Source organism: Nothoprocta perdicaria, unplaced genomic scaffold (assembly GCF_003342845.1).
Source record: "Nothoprocta perdicaria isolate Ctin4 unplaced genomic scaffold, notPer1 scaffold_44, whole genome shotgun sequence".
Taxonomy (NCBI): Eukaryota; Metazoa; Chordata; class Aves; order Tinamiformes; family Tinamidae; genus Nothoprocta; species Nothoprocta perdicaria.
The window spans coordinates 1,818,568-1,834,543 of NW_020455688.1; the positions used below are offsets into that span (position 1 = coordinate 1,818,568).

Consider the following 15,976-nt stretch of genomic DNA (forward strand, 5'->3'; position numbering starts at 1 on the left):
GAGAAACTGAGTCATAAAAATATTTTTAAAAGTTTGCACTTCTTTAAGGCTATTTATTCTCTAAAAAAAGAGGACTTGAATATTTTTGACAAATATACACATGGTGTTACGCTAACAAACGGCCATGCAACATTTATCTTACATAATGAAGAGATTGAATATGCAAGACCTACTCTATTTAACATATATGTTGAAAATTTACAGTCTAGCCAATAGTGCTTTTTTAAAAAAGTTTTTTTTTTCCCTTATTTGGCAGTATTTTTCTACAGTTTATTCAAATATTCCTCTCGGTGTGTTTTGGTGGATACTGGAGTCTAGTCAGTGACAACCTGAGGTACTAAACATTTCTGCCTTACTTCGTTGTCTTCAAAAGAGATCTTTTTGTTCCTCTTAGGCTCTATCCATGAGTTGTGTATGACAGCGTTATTCGGCAAGGGATCTGCTTCCACTATTGAAACAACTCGCTTTTTCATTTTGCTTTTCAGAACCTTCTGAAATTTTTGCCTTGTGAACGCATAAAGCAGCGGGTGGAATATAGTCGTCCCGTATGCCATGACTAGAAAACATAAGCGCAGCTTTACCAAAAGGTCACTTGGGCCCAAACATAAAATGGTTGTGTTTAAAACAGAGATGGGTGTCCAGCAGAGCAGAAAGGTTGAGATAATCAGGAGGGACATTCGGAAGACTCGCTTTTGGCGCTCCCGGCGCTCCCGGTGCCGTTTCACGGCTCGGCGGAGGGCGATTATTACGGAGACCGAAGTCCTCACGCCAAAGACCACGTTCCGCCCCGCGCCGCCATGCGACACGTCGGTGGCCTCGTGCTGAGTGGTTAAAGAAATAGTTTTTTTCTTCCTAGCTTTTTTCTTTTGGCCCGGTGTAAATCGTGTGCCGATTCTAATGTTAAGAGCCTGGAGTATTTTGGTGTAGGTGATGAGCATCACCACGACAGTGAAGAAAAAGATAGGAATCTGAACGAGCAGGTGGTAGTACATTCCCAGCTCCGTGTGGTATTCGTTGGTACTGACGCACAGCAGGGTCTTGTTTTCCCATGTACTTGCGCTTTGAAGACTGAAAAAATTGACTTCGAGGAAAGGAATCAGGAAGGAGAAAAGCGAGATGATCCAGATGGACGTCATGAGGATCACGGCCCTGCCCATGGTGAGGATGCGGTTGGCGGGTTTGACGGAGATATCGTAGCGGTCCAGGGTGATGGCGAAGACGTTGATGGCCGTGGAGACGCTCGCAAAGGAGACGCAAGCCTCGTGGAAGCAGCAGATCAGAGCCGTGTTGCTCTCCAGCGAAAGCAGGAGGATAACTATAGTTAGAGGAATACATCCCACACAGATTATTACATCAAGTACATGAAGGTTCATTGTAATTATGTTACTGACAGAATTGATTAAGTTGGATTTCATACAGTAAAGTACCAGCACGGTGAGGTTGCTGCCAAGTCCCAGAACGATTTCTAGCATCAAAAATCCAGTGAGAGAAACTTGAAAGCTTAATGGATAGGACAGCGGCCGGTACATGTTGGTGTCGATGTCGTCGATGGCATCTCGAACTGTCATGTTAGATTCGGACTGCATGTTGACTTCCAGAGATGGGGAGAAACACATTCTTTTGTCGCGGTGGTTTTTTCTCCTGAAAGGTGAAATAAAATACGGCACTATTTGACTTTTAACACTCGTTGTTATTTTAGGTAAGGACTGGGGAAGGAGGAGGGAGGAAAAGCATCTATTCTTACCAAGCTCTTAATACACTGTRTGTTTGGAGCCTTAATTGGCACGCGTTCGGAGGTCTAAGGACCTAGAATAAGATCTTTCCGTTTTAAAGGAAAGCAGGAGTTGTTGGAAAAAAAGGAAATGGAAAAAAGCTTCCACTTCTGGAGGCAAGGCTTTATTTATGGTGATGTGGCTTTGACAAAGGGCTCATTTGTTGAATAAACTCCACTGTGCATTGCTTTTGAATCGAGTGTTGAGGGCCATTTTAGGAGAACCTTGTTAAGTATTAACAGATTAGGACTTGAGATGGTTTTAAAAAGGCTCTTGTGAGAAAAGAGAGGGGGGGGGGATGTGGAGCACTGCAGCTTTTGTAGCATCACAAGAACATTTAAATTATTTCATGGCAATTTAACAGGCTTTCTCTCTTGAAGAATTTATAACAGTCTCATGGATTGAGACTWGAAGATCTTTAATTCTGCAGAATTGTGGAGAGCTTGAGGACYTGTATTCATTTTTGTATTAACTATATCTAGGTGCACGAACCCTACAGTGAGGGAAGTTTATGTAATTTTGAATGCAGTCTGWGGTAGGTTTAGGGTAATGGAGCTGATAATAAAACTGCTACCTTTCCTTCTTCCGATTTGAATACTCAATGTCAAGACATTGTTGCCTGTATGAGAAGAAAGATTATTTAATTTTATTTCAGCATAGACTTAGGGAGTAGCTTTAGAAAAAAATACTTTCAGCTGTTCTTTAAATTCTATATCCAACATATCCAACAAATCTCTCAGTGTTTTGTGTTTATGTTGATTATGAGTGAGATTMAAAAGAATAGCATTGATTACATCTAGGTCACCTCTACTTTGTGGCAGTATCTGCTTCGTTCTACACATGGTAAATGTACAGGTTGTAAATGCAGCACCTGCTTAAAATACCCGACACTTGTATTTATATTGTCAGCCAGCACTTGAGCTTTGAAGAGAGGTTATTCAGTTTCATGTTTTCATACTTGAGATGTTTTTAAGTGGGCTGAAATTTAAGAGGGGTTGGATTTGCCATGAAAACAAATTTAAATGCAGAGCTTTGCTCCACTCTGAACACATTAAAAATGCATAGCACTAAGGGGAGCCTTAAAAATCATCCCTTTTTCTTTAATAAAAGCATAAATTAAGCACATTTGGGATACAAATGTGCAAATGGATCTTATCTGCAGTTATGAAAACCTCAACTGCACAGCTCTATTAATCACAAATCTATGATGAAAAGTCTTAGCATTTTTCTTAGTAACAGCCCATTCACATGTGCCTCATATTCCAGTTCACATCTTTTGTATTTATTAGTGTCAGGTGTGACATGAAAGAAGAAATATTTCCAAAGCTTTTGTTTAATTTCTAACTTAGGCAGCCTCTAATGGGTTTATATTAAGGCCCAGGAATACGGTTTCCTCTSTGTACGTTGCCTGAGCTGTCAGGGTTTTTCAGAAACCCTTCCAAATGCATTACTTGGTAAATGGAGTTATTTTGAATGCGGAAAAGCCAGGATGCAATTAAAAGCAGAACAAACTGTTATCTACAAAAACAAACYGTTATCTTAACTCCTACTGTTAAGCTAACTGAAATTGGTGAAAACAAAGTTGCAAAAACCCTCATAAATAGATGAAATGGCTTAAACATCACATCTTTGTTGCCCTGGCTGGATTTCAGGTTAATAAAAGCAGAGATACTGAGGCAAGCAGACAATCTACCCCATCCTTTGCCTTTCTGAACAGCATCTGTTCYGTGTAGGTGTGGATAGGGACCGGGTACATGCAACTTGTGACCTACCTGTCTCTGCGCCTCAAGGGCCTTTCAGATCATGGTCGCAGCTTGTCAGAAATCGGTGCATGGTGACACTGCCACGTATTGGACGTGCATTTTCACCTGGCAGCCGAGGTGCAGCTGGCCTCTATTTCATTCCTTGTAGCTTTATTTTTTCCTTTTTTTTTCTTCCAGCAGGTCAGCAGCAAAACGTTTTGATTAAACATGGGGACTTCTTAACTGCCTGAGAGACTTCTGCAGGGCAGCACATATTCTTTGTGTCTGTCCCGAGTTTCAAGCCAGCAATAAAAATAAGCCTTCTTTTAAGTAATGTTAATGTCTTTTCCCAGTTTCATTTTGTGTGAGTCTATTTTTATTTTCCAGGATTAAAAAAAAAGCAGATCTCTCATCTCTGTGTTTAAAGTGAACGTAGGCATCCTTTAGTTACATTTATGTATTTCTTTCTGTGATACTCCTGCTCATTACTTTTGAGTGATGGCTTAGTCAAAGAAGTTGCTATACATCATAAAATCCAGTTCGTGTGCTCTGAGAAAAAACATGAGTTACCTAATTTGGCTTATTTTCATTAAAGGAGAATACACAACAGATCATAAAACCGAGAGGAAAAAATATCCATTAGTCATTATGGCAAATAAGTTATTTAATGAGTGGTAGAGAAAAAGCTTGATGAAAGCCTTGTTCAGCTTGCTGGTGGAGTATGCGTGTCCTGTTTTGGGGAATTCATGTTTCGTTGTTTSTTCCAACATCAGTAGTTTCCACAATTCTGGTTTTAAAGGATAAATTCCTCTTTAAGAAGCGCTCACCATTTTACACATTGCCACCGCCTTTTCATGCAAATCTGAGCAGGTGTGTTAGTCTTCTGTGAATACTATTCAAGTGGCATGCACTTAAGTGGCCATACAAGTGTGTCCCATGCTTTGTTCCTAATTCCTTTTATGTCCTAAGAATACATTTTAGGGATGCATCCTGAGGCTGGCAGCTCATACAGCTAGAAAGGTACCCGGTGAACTGCATTCTTCATAGTGTCACTTGTGAATCGAATGGGTTGCTGCATGCCCTTGCGAAGGGGAGGGAAAAAAGAAGGTTAAAAGTAGGGCTTATAATTTATACGTTAGATATATATAAAAATATAAGTATGTAATGCACTTACTGCATGGATAAAAGGTATCTAAAATTAGATCTTATAGATTACATAGAAAATCTGTTTGTGTAGTCACTGTTTCCTAATAAAATCAACTCCTTCTGCTGTCACCTTGCTTGCTTTCCGGACAAGTTGCCTTGTCCAAATAGTGCAGGTTACCGAAAGCCCCAGCTGGAAGTAATAATCGCTGGACATCTGTGACTAGAGATAGAAAATAGAGTTTTCTGGCTCTCGGGCAGCTAGGCTTCACGTACAACTGTCCTCTTGTCTCAAATGAGTAATTGGGCAGCGTCTCCCGCTATATGGGAAGCGTGGCTTTATTTAATTTGCACACTCTCAATATYTTCTTCCGTGGAATGAATGTGTTTCAAATCCAGATTTTTAATAAATGGCTTAAATGTATAGCATAATGCAAGAAATATATATATATATATATTTTAAGGGGGGGGCTAGTCTTGAGCAAGTCGGAGATTAGTCATAGTATCCAACCTGGATAAAGCAGTAAGTATGGGATCCTTCCAGCAGTAAGCATAGATCTGTAAGAATAAATCTGTAGTATATTTCTGTAATATATTTACCTGCCAATATTTGGAAATGGTGCTGAGGGGAAAAAATATTCCTGGTTGCATTCTGTATTTCTTTAGACCATATACTATCTTAAATTGCACTGTCTGTTGTGTGGGAAAAAAAACCCAGATTCTTAATATTCTGCAAGACTTTTGTGCAAAATAACATTTTTCTACCACTGTGTTTTTAATTGGGGAAAAAAATAGCAGTTGAATAACATTTGCTGCCCCCGAATACAGCAAGATACTAGTGCTAAATGTGAGCCAAACCTGCTGCCTTCCTTTTTTTCCTCCAAATTCTTTGCTAAACGTCGCTCATTCTGCATACAAGCATAAGGAACAGCTCTTACCTCTGCTAGAGATGTGACACATTCCYGCTGCAGGTGAAGCAGTTCCAGGTCGGAGGGCTTCATTTTGTTCACTTATTAGCAGAGCAGAAGGGGAAGAGGGTGACGAGCGGATCCCCCAAAAAAAGACTTTAATGAAAATCCATGCCCGTCCTGTGCCATTGTTTCAGCATGCCGCTCATGCCCGCACCTGCCTTCGCCCCGCTTTAYGGGCTGCTGCAGTCTCCCGCTCTGGCTCCCGGGGAATCAATAAGCATCTGAAAACACATCATGAAAGTAGCTGAACGCACRGAAGGCTCCTGGTCTCCGGAGAGGCGAGCGCGGCGGCGGCGCTGCCGCTGCTGCTGCTGCTGCTGCGAGGGGCAGCGCGGGCGGAATGAGAGCGCGGCCGCCGCTCACTGCGGAGAGATGCGGTGCGTGATGCCACTAATTGTGATTGGTCACGGATGTGGGGCTTGAGCGGTGCCTCAGCCACGCGAGCCGCTCCCCCCCCGTTTATATAAGGCTCCTTTTATAAAAGGACCCGATTGACAGCTGATTTATGAATTCTAGAAGATATTAGGGGGATGCCAGGTTTATTTTTACCTTTTCACTCTCTGCTTTGCATACGCTGAAAACCACATGACAGCGTAAAAAAAAAATAGATTCTGTGTTTATTAGTTAGAAAGCTTCCAGCAATTTATATTTGAATTTGCCTACTTTGTGCTGCTCTTTGTTCTGAGAACATCTGTGATGTAAAACTGCCATGTCTTTTCTGCGAGCAGGGCTGAATCTCCCCCAATATGTTTATATGCAAGTCAACATTTGGCTCTTGTCTAAAAGGAATTATATTCAGGAGAAGCTGACGTCCCCTTGGATTATCAGGATTCACGTGCATCATCCATACCACTAACATAGGGTGCTAATCCAGTTCTGATCATGAACCAAACCCCAGCAGTTTTCACGATCCATCACTGATACTACATGTAGTGCATGTATAGTAATGTCATTTGATAAAGGTAATTTACTTGAAATGCTTGTTCTTAAAAAAAAAAAAAAAAAGAAAAAAACTTCTCTTCTGTGTTCTACATTAATATTTCTGGGGGCTTCACAGGTTTTTGTAATTCAATCGTTCAGGATATTCTTGACCTTCACTTTGGAGGGGTGGGGAATTGTTATTTGTTTTCACTTTTTTGTTTCATAATCTATTTCTGGCTCTGTTCTATCAGTATAAACAGTGTTCACCACCAGCTAATGAGGAGGAGGAGAAGTGTAGCAGGCTGTCATTATTAGTTAGAACTGCAGCTTTAATAAACTTTAGAAATTAGATGTACAGCTCCAAATAATATTTTTAAACTAGTTTGCTAAAGCAAGTATTTTTAAAATATCTCAGTATAAAATATTCTGTTGGTGCTTATCCATCTCATAAGTGTAGGGTTTTTTTTAAATTTAAAATATATTTTTGAAAAGCCTAATAACATACTAAAAGCATGGTTCATATATAGCACATGTATTAAAATGGCAGCTTGGGTCAAATTTTGGTGGGAGTCTAAATTTTTAAGTTGTGAATACAATTATAAAATGCAACTGTGCAACTTCACTCTTTTGTTTTATATATACTTTTTTTCTCAGATAATCACTCTGTTTTTTATTTCAGGTAACAACATGCTTTTGTTTTTAATGGTTATAACATGATCTAGCTTCCTTCACGTTCTCTACTCTTTTACCTTCAGCAAATACCTAAATAAAGATTGCAGCAACTTGTTCAAACATCGTAGTGTGGCCATTTGGTACCTCGCGAGTCTGAAGAGCAGCTGGGCAAAATCTTTGAACCTCTTCTGGTTCCTCTGCTTCTCAAGAGCTTGATACCAGTTCTACCAACATAGCTCCAAAGGACAACATGAAAAAGAGGTTTCCTCGAGGGAAGGCAGATAGGCTAGTGCATTTARGAGATTTACTTGCCTCACTTGCAGTGTTACTAAGGATAGGTAGAGAAGCCTCTCTCAATTTAAACAGATGAATCTCCATCTCCCTTTCCAATACTCTGAGAATGGCTGAGCAAAGATGGGACACTGGATGGGCTCTAATGTTAGAAAAAGGTGGACATAGGGAGAGAGGTGCATGAGGCTTTTGAAATAGTTTGGTTATGTGGTGTCAAAGGAGGGGGAGAAAGTACAAATGATCTATATTCCAGGAGGCAAAGCAAAAGACTGGCTCTGCAAAGAGAGCTTCAGCAGAATGATCTGAGTGCAGTTTTGTTCATATCAAGCTTAAGCTTTCTGGAGGGGCACCCGGGAGGAGAAGCAGCACCAGATGGAGGCAACAAGGAGTAGGTGGATGGATAGACACGCTCACAAGCCATTGCTGGGCAGATGCTGGCTGAGATGGTGAGAACACATGACATCATCCTCAAAGGGTAGCTGGGGAAGAGTGGGCAAGAAGAGCCATGTGCAGACACCCGACAGAGAAAGAAAAATGTGCTGTTCCTTTTACCTGTTCCTGTAGAATGGAAGGGAAGGAAATCATCTGCTTGGTATTTTAGGGTGTAAAAAAACAAGGCATGATCAGAGGGTACAAATGTAGAGAAGCAGCAGGAGTCTGGAGGAGGTTGGTGAGGAGGCTTTGGACTGAGAGGGGCAGCATGAGGTGGAGAGGGAGGACCCAGGAGGTGACAGAGGCCTAGGAAGGGCTTCCCTTGCTGTGTGTGGGGTAGGGAGGCAAGAAGTGAAGAGCAGGAGCGTGGAGCAAGGGGGAAGAGGAGGGAGCAAAGCTGTGGGCATGCGACCATAGGTGGCCTGCCCTGGCGCAGAGGCATCTGCAACTGCTGTAGAGCTCTGCGGTACTTAAAATTGGATTCAGGAAGCACTGCAGTCACCCTGCATGTGTATATTTTATTCTTCTGCTTTGCCGAAAGCAAAAAGTTGCCAAGTAACATACTTGTTGTCTTCTTCCATCTTTTCTGCTGTCTAACTTGCTACACAGCAGAAGTAATGCCCTAAAATCCACTGTTAGTGTGTTGAGAAGTGCTGTCATCTGTCAGTTGTGCTGTGGAGGCGTCAGCCCTGCTGGTGGTTGGTAGCATCACCCCTCACCCGGCTTGTTGCCGTGCAGAGCTTGGTTTGTCTTTTTAAGAGATCCCTTAGGCTCACCAAGTCAAACAGTCATCAAGTAACAGTCATAGTAGGGCTSAAGAAGTGATTAATTCTAATGTTTTCCATTAGTGCTCTTAATTTTTGCATCTTTAACATCCTTTTAGCATAGCATGGGTTGAACTTTACATAAACCTGTCATGAACTGTCTGACTTTCAGATGACATGGAATAGACACTTTCTTGAAAGCATTTACTTTGGGAAGCTGTATCCACTTCCTTTCTTCTCTTTCTTCTTTTGTTTTTCCCCTCCAGTTTTTCTCTAAGTTCTTTAGCAACATTTGCCGTTGCTTTTCCTGGACTGTGCATTTTGGTTCCTATTTTGAATATTGTAGCTCATTTGGTGTCTGGGTRGAATTGTAGTGACTGCAGATCTTTATCTCGTCTGTTCTCGTTTGTACTGGAGACTTGGGCTCTTGAATATCACTTTTTTTTTTTCAGTGAAGCTTAATTTCTTCAGTGCTTAAGTCACTTTTGAAGATGAATATTGGGTGCTTTGGGAATTCTCACCCTGAAATTGTTCTTATTTATACTGTGCAGCTGAAAAATTTGAGCTGCGAAGACCCTGAGGCTGATTCAGGTCAGCCATTCAGGTGCGCTCTAGTAGTTAGTGATCCGTATCTCAAACTTCCTACCAAGCTGCTGCTTAGTTTCCTCAACAGTCTGTTGCAGACAATATTTAAAAAATGTTGGAAAACCAACGACTTTTACCGTATTAGTGAGAACTGAGCAGTGGCTAATAGCAGTTTAGGTTCAGAATTTCTACTGCCATAACCTTAGAGTGAGTTTTTGTCAAGGTGCTCTGTTTTCCCTCGTGCTCATCCCACTGCAGCATGCTTTTCTTGTAAGGTCTGACTCTGACCATTGTCCAGTATAGAAGCTCTGATTGTAGCAATTTATTATGGTTTGGAAGGGATATGCTGCACAGATAACAACATTTCCACTAGAGTTGGTAGATAAATACCAATTCTGACTGATAGTAATGCACTCTTTTCTTTGTCTTGACACACGTACTTTACTATCTCATCTCTCTAATCTACAGAGAGCTATTTCAAGACCGTTATTCCTCTATCATCTTTTGTAGTGTAGACCGATATCCACAAAGTCAATTTTCCCTTCAGTGTTCAATCCTTAATGTTTATTTTCTCCGTGACTGTTGATTGCCTGATTTGTTTGGGTATTTTTAGAATGTCTTATTTAGTGTTTCTTTTTTTTCTTTTCCCCTTGGCATTTCTAACTTACATTTTTCATTTGCCAGGAAACAAGTTGCTGCTACTAATGTGCCCTGTTGATCCAGTTTTCTACACTTTGTAGGTTACTTTTATAGATTCAAAGACTTCTGGATTTTCCATCTGAGTTTTTTATTTTTCTCCTTATGTATCWGGAGATGTATACCTTCTGAAATGACACAAGAAAAATAATTGTATGTCTTCATTTTTAGTATGTAGAGTTATTGTTAGCTTAGCCACTTGAGTAAAGAAGAAATATCTGCTTATGCTACAAAAGAAGTATGTTTTGAAAGGCTTTTGTRCACTTGTTTCTGAAGCAATTAAGCCTAGATTCCTTGTTCAGGAGAATGCAATGTCAGCTAAATTGCTGATCCTTTCAGTTCTGGAGATTCCTCTAGTCACAAGAAAACRTGATAATTAGTGAGTTACAGAGTTACCTTTAGCAATTAATACTCAATATCRGTTTTGCATACTGAGGTGATACCAAAGTGGAAGAACAGAAGTGAAGCTCCTCCTGGCTCGTGCACAGAGAGGGCAGCCTTTCCCGTGACGTAACAGCAAACGTGGCTTAGTGATTAGCTAGGTCATGATCTTGGCACATTGTTGCACAATAATTTAAATATTTTGTTTGAAAAGATGGAGTAACTTATACTCAAAAGAGGAACACGGTAGATAAATACAGTGGTGTTTTAAATAACGTCAGTGAGACTCCTTGTTTCATCCATGAAAGTGGCTTTGTCCTATGGTGTAAGTACTCGCAATGAATAGGGCTGGAGCTTCTGATAATGATTGTCTAAATTTGAAATACTTGCTGTAAATAGTGGTTTATTTTGCTTGCACTGATGTTGGAAGATGTTTCTGACTAGGTTGATACCTGGATTGCTGCGTAGCCTGGTGTTTCACCAGCAGGGGCAAGGAGGGGATCCTGCCCTTCTCCTCAGCTCTGGAGAGGACTCCTGCACATGGAGTATTAGAGGCAATTCTGGACTCCCCAGGACAAGAGGGACGTGGAGCTTCTCAAGAGGGTCCAGCGGAGAGCGACAGAGATGATKAAGGGACTGGAGCATCTCTCGTATGAGGAGAGACTGAGAGAGTTGGGCCTCTTTAGCCTGGAGAAGAGAAGGTTGAGAGGGGATCTGACCAATATGTATAAATACCTGAGAGGTGATTGTAGGGAGGAAGGGGCCAMGCTCTTCTCAGTGATGGCCAGTGACAGGACAAGGGGCAATGGRTCCGAGTTGAAACCCAGGCAGCTCCATCTGCATGTGAGGAAGACCTTCTTTGGTGTGAGGGTGCCAGGGAGGCTGTGGAGTCTCCTTCTCTGGAGATCTTCCAAAGGCGCGTGGATGCCGCTCTGTGCCCCGTGCTCTGGGTGTCCCTGCTGGAGCAGGGGCTTGGACTGGATGAGCTCTAGGGGTCCCTTCCAAGCTCAACCGTTCTGGGATTCTCTTCCGAGCCTCAGGCCTGCGAGGTGCTGGGGGCATAAAGGAGCTGCAGCGGTGGCAACACTTCAGTGAGGCTTTCAGACYGACTTCTCCTAGCAAATTTGAATTGCCAAATGGAACACGCAGAACTTAATATAAGTAGAACTAGAAGTTCAAGATCCAATTTGAGATTCTTTATCTGATGTGCTTGATTCAGTGATATCTGCTGAGGTGTACAGGCTGAACAGCAGCAGTGGCAGCACTCACTGCCCTCTAAATTGTAATGCCCTGATGCAAGCCTTCTGTTAGACACCTTTATACTGTAATATACTTTAAGTGGAATTGCTAATTTTTAAAAAAAGATTTTTTTTTACAAAGTTGTGTATATGAGAGAGACCAGGATAGACTTCATTGCTACTCATTTTTAAAAATAGGAAGGCAGTAGCATTTTCTCTCAGGACAGAATGTTCACATGCATTGCCTAGAAGCAGCGTTCTAGCTAACGTTAAGAGAAAAAGATCTTAAGATGTAAAATACCCTGTGACTGAACAGAGAACTGGCTTGCATTATACAACATAAGTACATATCACAGTAAAAACCATTTAATTACAAATGGTATAAACCCATTATTATAAGCCATGGTAATGGTATAAACCCATTAATTTCCCTGCGCTCACCCACAGTGTCAAGGCTGTGGCCACTGTGAACTTGCACATTGCAGCCTGGCTCTGCTATCCCCGAGGCTGATTGATTTTGGAAGCGCTGTGGAAAGGCTCCGACAGGCTCAGTGCCTAGAGAAGCAGAGTTCAGTGACCACACACAAACACTGAGTGTTTCTACGTGTACCCTTAATGACAGACGAACACTTCACTTTCCTCAGACAGCAAAATGGAATCTATGGGTGGTAGCGAGATTTTCCCCGCACACACGTACGTTGTGAGTGACTATTAGCAGTAATTAAAGCGATCTGTTAAGACCCTCTATTCAGTTCAAAGTCATTTGTATTAACTTGATAGTAGCCGTGTTGCTTGCATTAAGTTCTCAGACTTTGAAAAATTATAGCYAGCACTGTGTTCTTGTCGGATTTGTCTTTTTCTGTTAAATGATAAAGTATTCTGTCTTCCCCTCCTTGCCACCTTAGTTGTTGAGTTATTATTTTTACAAAGTTACTCAGGGAAGCGGGTGGAAAATCTGTTTGTGTAGTGTCATGAAAAGACGTGTGAGAAGTTAAAAAGTAATAAACTATAATGAATGATAAATGTGCAATAGCAAAGAAAGAGAACCAAGCGAGTGCCGTTTGTTGACCTCACCATTTACTCTGCTCTAAAAGAATAGTCATTTGATTGATGTGCGTATTGGGCTGAATTTAGATTGTTGTTGGTATCATCTTGAGTTTATTTTCATTCTCCCACTGATTGGGTGCATTAGTTTGCATCATCTGTGCTTGTAATAGAGCATTACTTTCTTGTTTTGAGTTGTTGAAAAACGTCTTGCACTTAGGAGAGTAAAGGAAACAAATATGATGCCCTTCATATTTTTTTGAATGAGCATAAAAAATCATATTTTTTTCCAATGAAAATAAAATCCTTGCACCAATACATAATGAACCATAAGATTTTTGGTGGAAGAAACTTGTCAGACTCTTGGGCATCCCTCACATGCCTCACAAGTGAAAAGCTCGGGGCAGAGCGAGGCCGCTGTGCCGGGACCTACAAAGTGACGAGGGGAAGACATTATCTGTGGGCCCTTGGGAGCAAGAAGCCTCGCTGCCATCAGCTCAAGGAGCTGGTCCTTGCAGAGGAGCCCTTGGCAAGGGGCGGCAGGGAGCCCGTGCTCCTGGAGAGGGAAGCGAGGGGAGGCGGCGCGTGCGGCCTGGGCGCCGCGCTGAGGGGGAGCTGCCGCGCGCGCCTCAACGTGGCCGCCGCCAGGCGCCGCGAGGCCTGCGGGACACGGGGCGCCCGCCGGGAAGCTGCTCCTCCCCAGACACAGCCCCCTGGACAGGGATGTTTTGGGCTCCTGCTGCCTTCCCTTTCCTTTTTTTCCCCCTTCCCTTTCACTTCCCCTGCTCTCTCCTTGCAGATTTTTCACATACTGTTCAGAAATATTTGTTCACTCCCCTTTGCCCTCCACCCCAAAAAATCTACTTTTCTGCCTGCTTTTTGTGCCCTTTAAGGATTCTAGCTGTTTGTGTGACTTCCATGACCATGTTTGAGTGTCCCATAGTGACTTATTAATTTCTCTTCAGTGTCATGTTATGGAGTGAAACTGCCTGGCTTCAGTCATGCAGGAAGTCTAGGGTAGACGTGGAAAATCTGTCTGTATTTCTCTATTCTCTATATTACAAAAYCAAATGTCCTTTTGAAAGAAATGCAAAGACCATATGAATTTTCATATTCCATTTCAGGTGTTTAAGCACCTCTTTTTTATCTCCAAATGCCCCAGCTTAACATTCTGTGTTAAGTCTAATGCTTAGGAGCAGCAACGAGTAAATTCAATGATTCAGTTTGAGTGGAAAAAGAGTTCATGCATCTAAACGTCTTAGGACATTGTTTTTTCTTCTACTAAGTAAAGTAACATATTGGTGAAGTCAGAATGTAAATTGTTTCTTGCATGCATTTGCTCCTGTCTGAATTGCTTTCAGCCCAAAATGGCAATGTCATCAGGAGGAAGGCAACAACAAAACAACCAAAAAAGTCTTCAAATAATTAATGAGATTTAAATACACATATTGATGAAACACTGTRGAAGTCCTTACTGCATCATCCAGCTTTTAAAAATAAATAACCCCCCCATAAATCTCTAAAAAAAACAGGTCTTGTAGTACGCACAGAAAAGAGAAAATCAGAGTACCATGTTTGGAGAACTTCATGAATACCTATATTAGGTGGTATTTAAACATCTAGGGGTCATTGCTTCTAACATTTAGCTAGGAATTTAGGTAGGAATCTATATTAAGTGTAGAGACATTTGCTAAGCAAAACCTCTAATCATACTGGACATAACAGTTAAATCAGTGTTACACATGGAGGAGGTTGGTGTAGTGCTTCTATGTCGTACTTGGGTTGCGTCCTGCTGAAAAGCTTTTTTATTTGTATGATTTTCTTTTAATGTCTTGCAGTTTGGCACATTTCTCCTTCCTTTCTCTTTGCCATTTTGCTCTGTATCTAAAGAAGCCACATGACATGGCAGAAGGAAGAGCAGAAGACAGGAGCTGTTTAGGATGAGCGAGGCGGGAGTTGGTGGGATGAATTTTGTGATGAGAACTGCAGGAGTCGGATGCCAGGACAGGGAGGTTGTGAGAATTACCGTAAGGGTGACCGAGCTGTTCCTCACAAGTCTAATAGAGACAGATACACGTTTCCTGTTGTTCTTTCCTTAATGACATCCTGCTATAAACGTACAGGGACTGCTGAATATCATGTCTCATTTCTTCTCAGCAGGAGGAAGCTGCTGAGGGTTTTATTTGCTCCTTAAGTCTTCAAAATTTTGCCTCAAGGTGTGTGTATATGTTCTTTTGTCAGTTTGTTTTCCCTTTTTGCCACTCTTCAGCGCTATCTGTTTCTTCACCGTGGTACCAGAACCCGATTCTCATGGGTGGGAGCGCCCTGCACGGCAACCTGCCGGAGAGCAGCCTGCGATCAGCCAGGAACGGGGCCGCACGGAGCAGCCCAGGTGGCCGAGAGGGGATTTGGGCATCCACAGCACCAGGAAACGTGGACGGGAGCAAGCACCAGCAGCTGCCGAGACAAGTGTGGACCCATAGACAGTCCATAGAAAACTGCCAGTCTGTTATTTGAAATCTTTGCTTAAATCTGTGATTATGATGCAAAGGCTTTTTTGTTTCTTCTATGCTTGCCTGAAAGCATCTACATTTCCAAAATATGTTTTAAGATTGCCGAGAGCCATTAATTCAAGATTCTGAAGTGAATTCATCAAATCTCTAATGTTTTTAATTTTTTAGATTCTTTTTAGAAACACATCCAGCTGATGTAATTTAATATTCATTTCTTGAGCAGAGTCTTGGCTAATGCCTGTTGAATGAATAAATAAATGGAAAGAAATGAGGTTTTAATTCTGGCAGAAACTATTTTTATTGCTTGTTTATAGAATTGGCAGTGATACTCTACTCTGGGATGGCTTTATTGGTTGTTGACATAGTGGAATAACTATAGTGGTTAGAAACAAAAGTGAATTTAGCTGAATTTTACGGCTTGGACTTTTATTATTATTATTATTATTATTATTATTATTATTATTATTTTTAAAGTAGTTCTTTCACTGCAAAATAATGCAGGATGTTGGTTTCTTTTTTTGACAAATACTCCTCATTGGGCAGTTAATATCTGGCTTGTAGCTTGCTCTGAGGGACAGCCAAGCGGCTGCTGGGTATCAAAGCAGCCTGACACTGCAAAGAGCTTCCAGGTTGGGCCACCCGCTGCCTTGACCCAGCTTCMGGAGAGCAGGCAGGCAGTTACTTCCCCTCTGCAAGGAGAAATGTTGAATTTTTTTATTATTCCTTGCCTGCCTTTTGGCTGAGTGCGAGCATCTTGCTTCCACCAAAGYAGATTGCTGTGCGTGTGCATTTAAATAGTATTTGAGTTTTT

At 41.7% G+C, this 15,976-nt stretch overlaps 2 protein-coding genes across 3 annotated transcripts in view; one reads left to right on the plus strand and one right to left on the minus strand.

Moving 5' to 3' along the window:
• The window catches only part of COG5 (component of oligomeric golgi complex 5), a 171,260-nt gene that overhangs the window by 28,184 nt on the left and 127,100 nt on the right, over positions 1 to 15,976 (plus strand). The gene's annotated exons all lie outside the window — the stretch shown is intronic.
• GPR22 (G protein-coupled receptor 22) lies at positions 76 to 4,585 on the minus strand. 2 transcript variants are annotated; one of them, XM_026046402.1, is made up of 3 exons: positions 3,545 to 4,585; positions 2,347 to 2,391; positions 76 to 1,641 (listed from the first exon to the last, which is right to left on the minus strand). In XM_026046402.1, the coding sequence occupies exon 3, from the start codon at positions 1,614 to 1,616 to the stop codon at positions 315 to 317; it is 1,302 nt and encodes a 433-aa protein (XP_025902187.1). In that variant the 5' UTR covers positions 1,617 to 1,641; positions 2,347 to 2,391; positions 3,545 to 4,585; the 3' UTR covers positions 76 to 314. The 2 variants fall into 2 exon arrangements, with proteins under 2 accessions (XP_025902187.1, XP_025902186.1); XM_026046401.1 differs by lacking the exon at positions 2,347 to 2,391.

Coding starts and splice junctions, on each gene's coding strand:
- GPR22 (XM_026046401.1), bottom strand. CDS start 1,616: ATGTGTTTCTCCCCATCTCTGGAAGTCAACATGCAGTCCGAATCTAAC.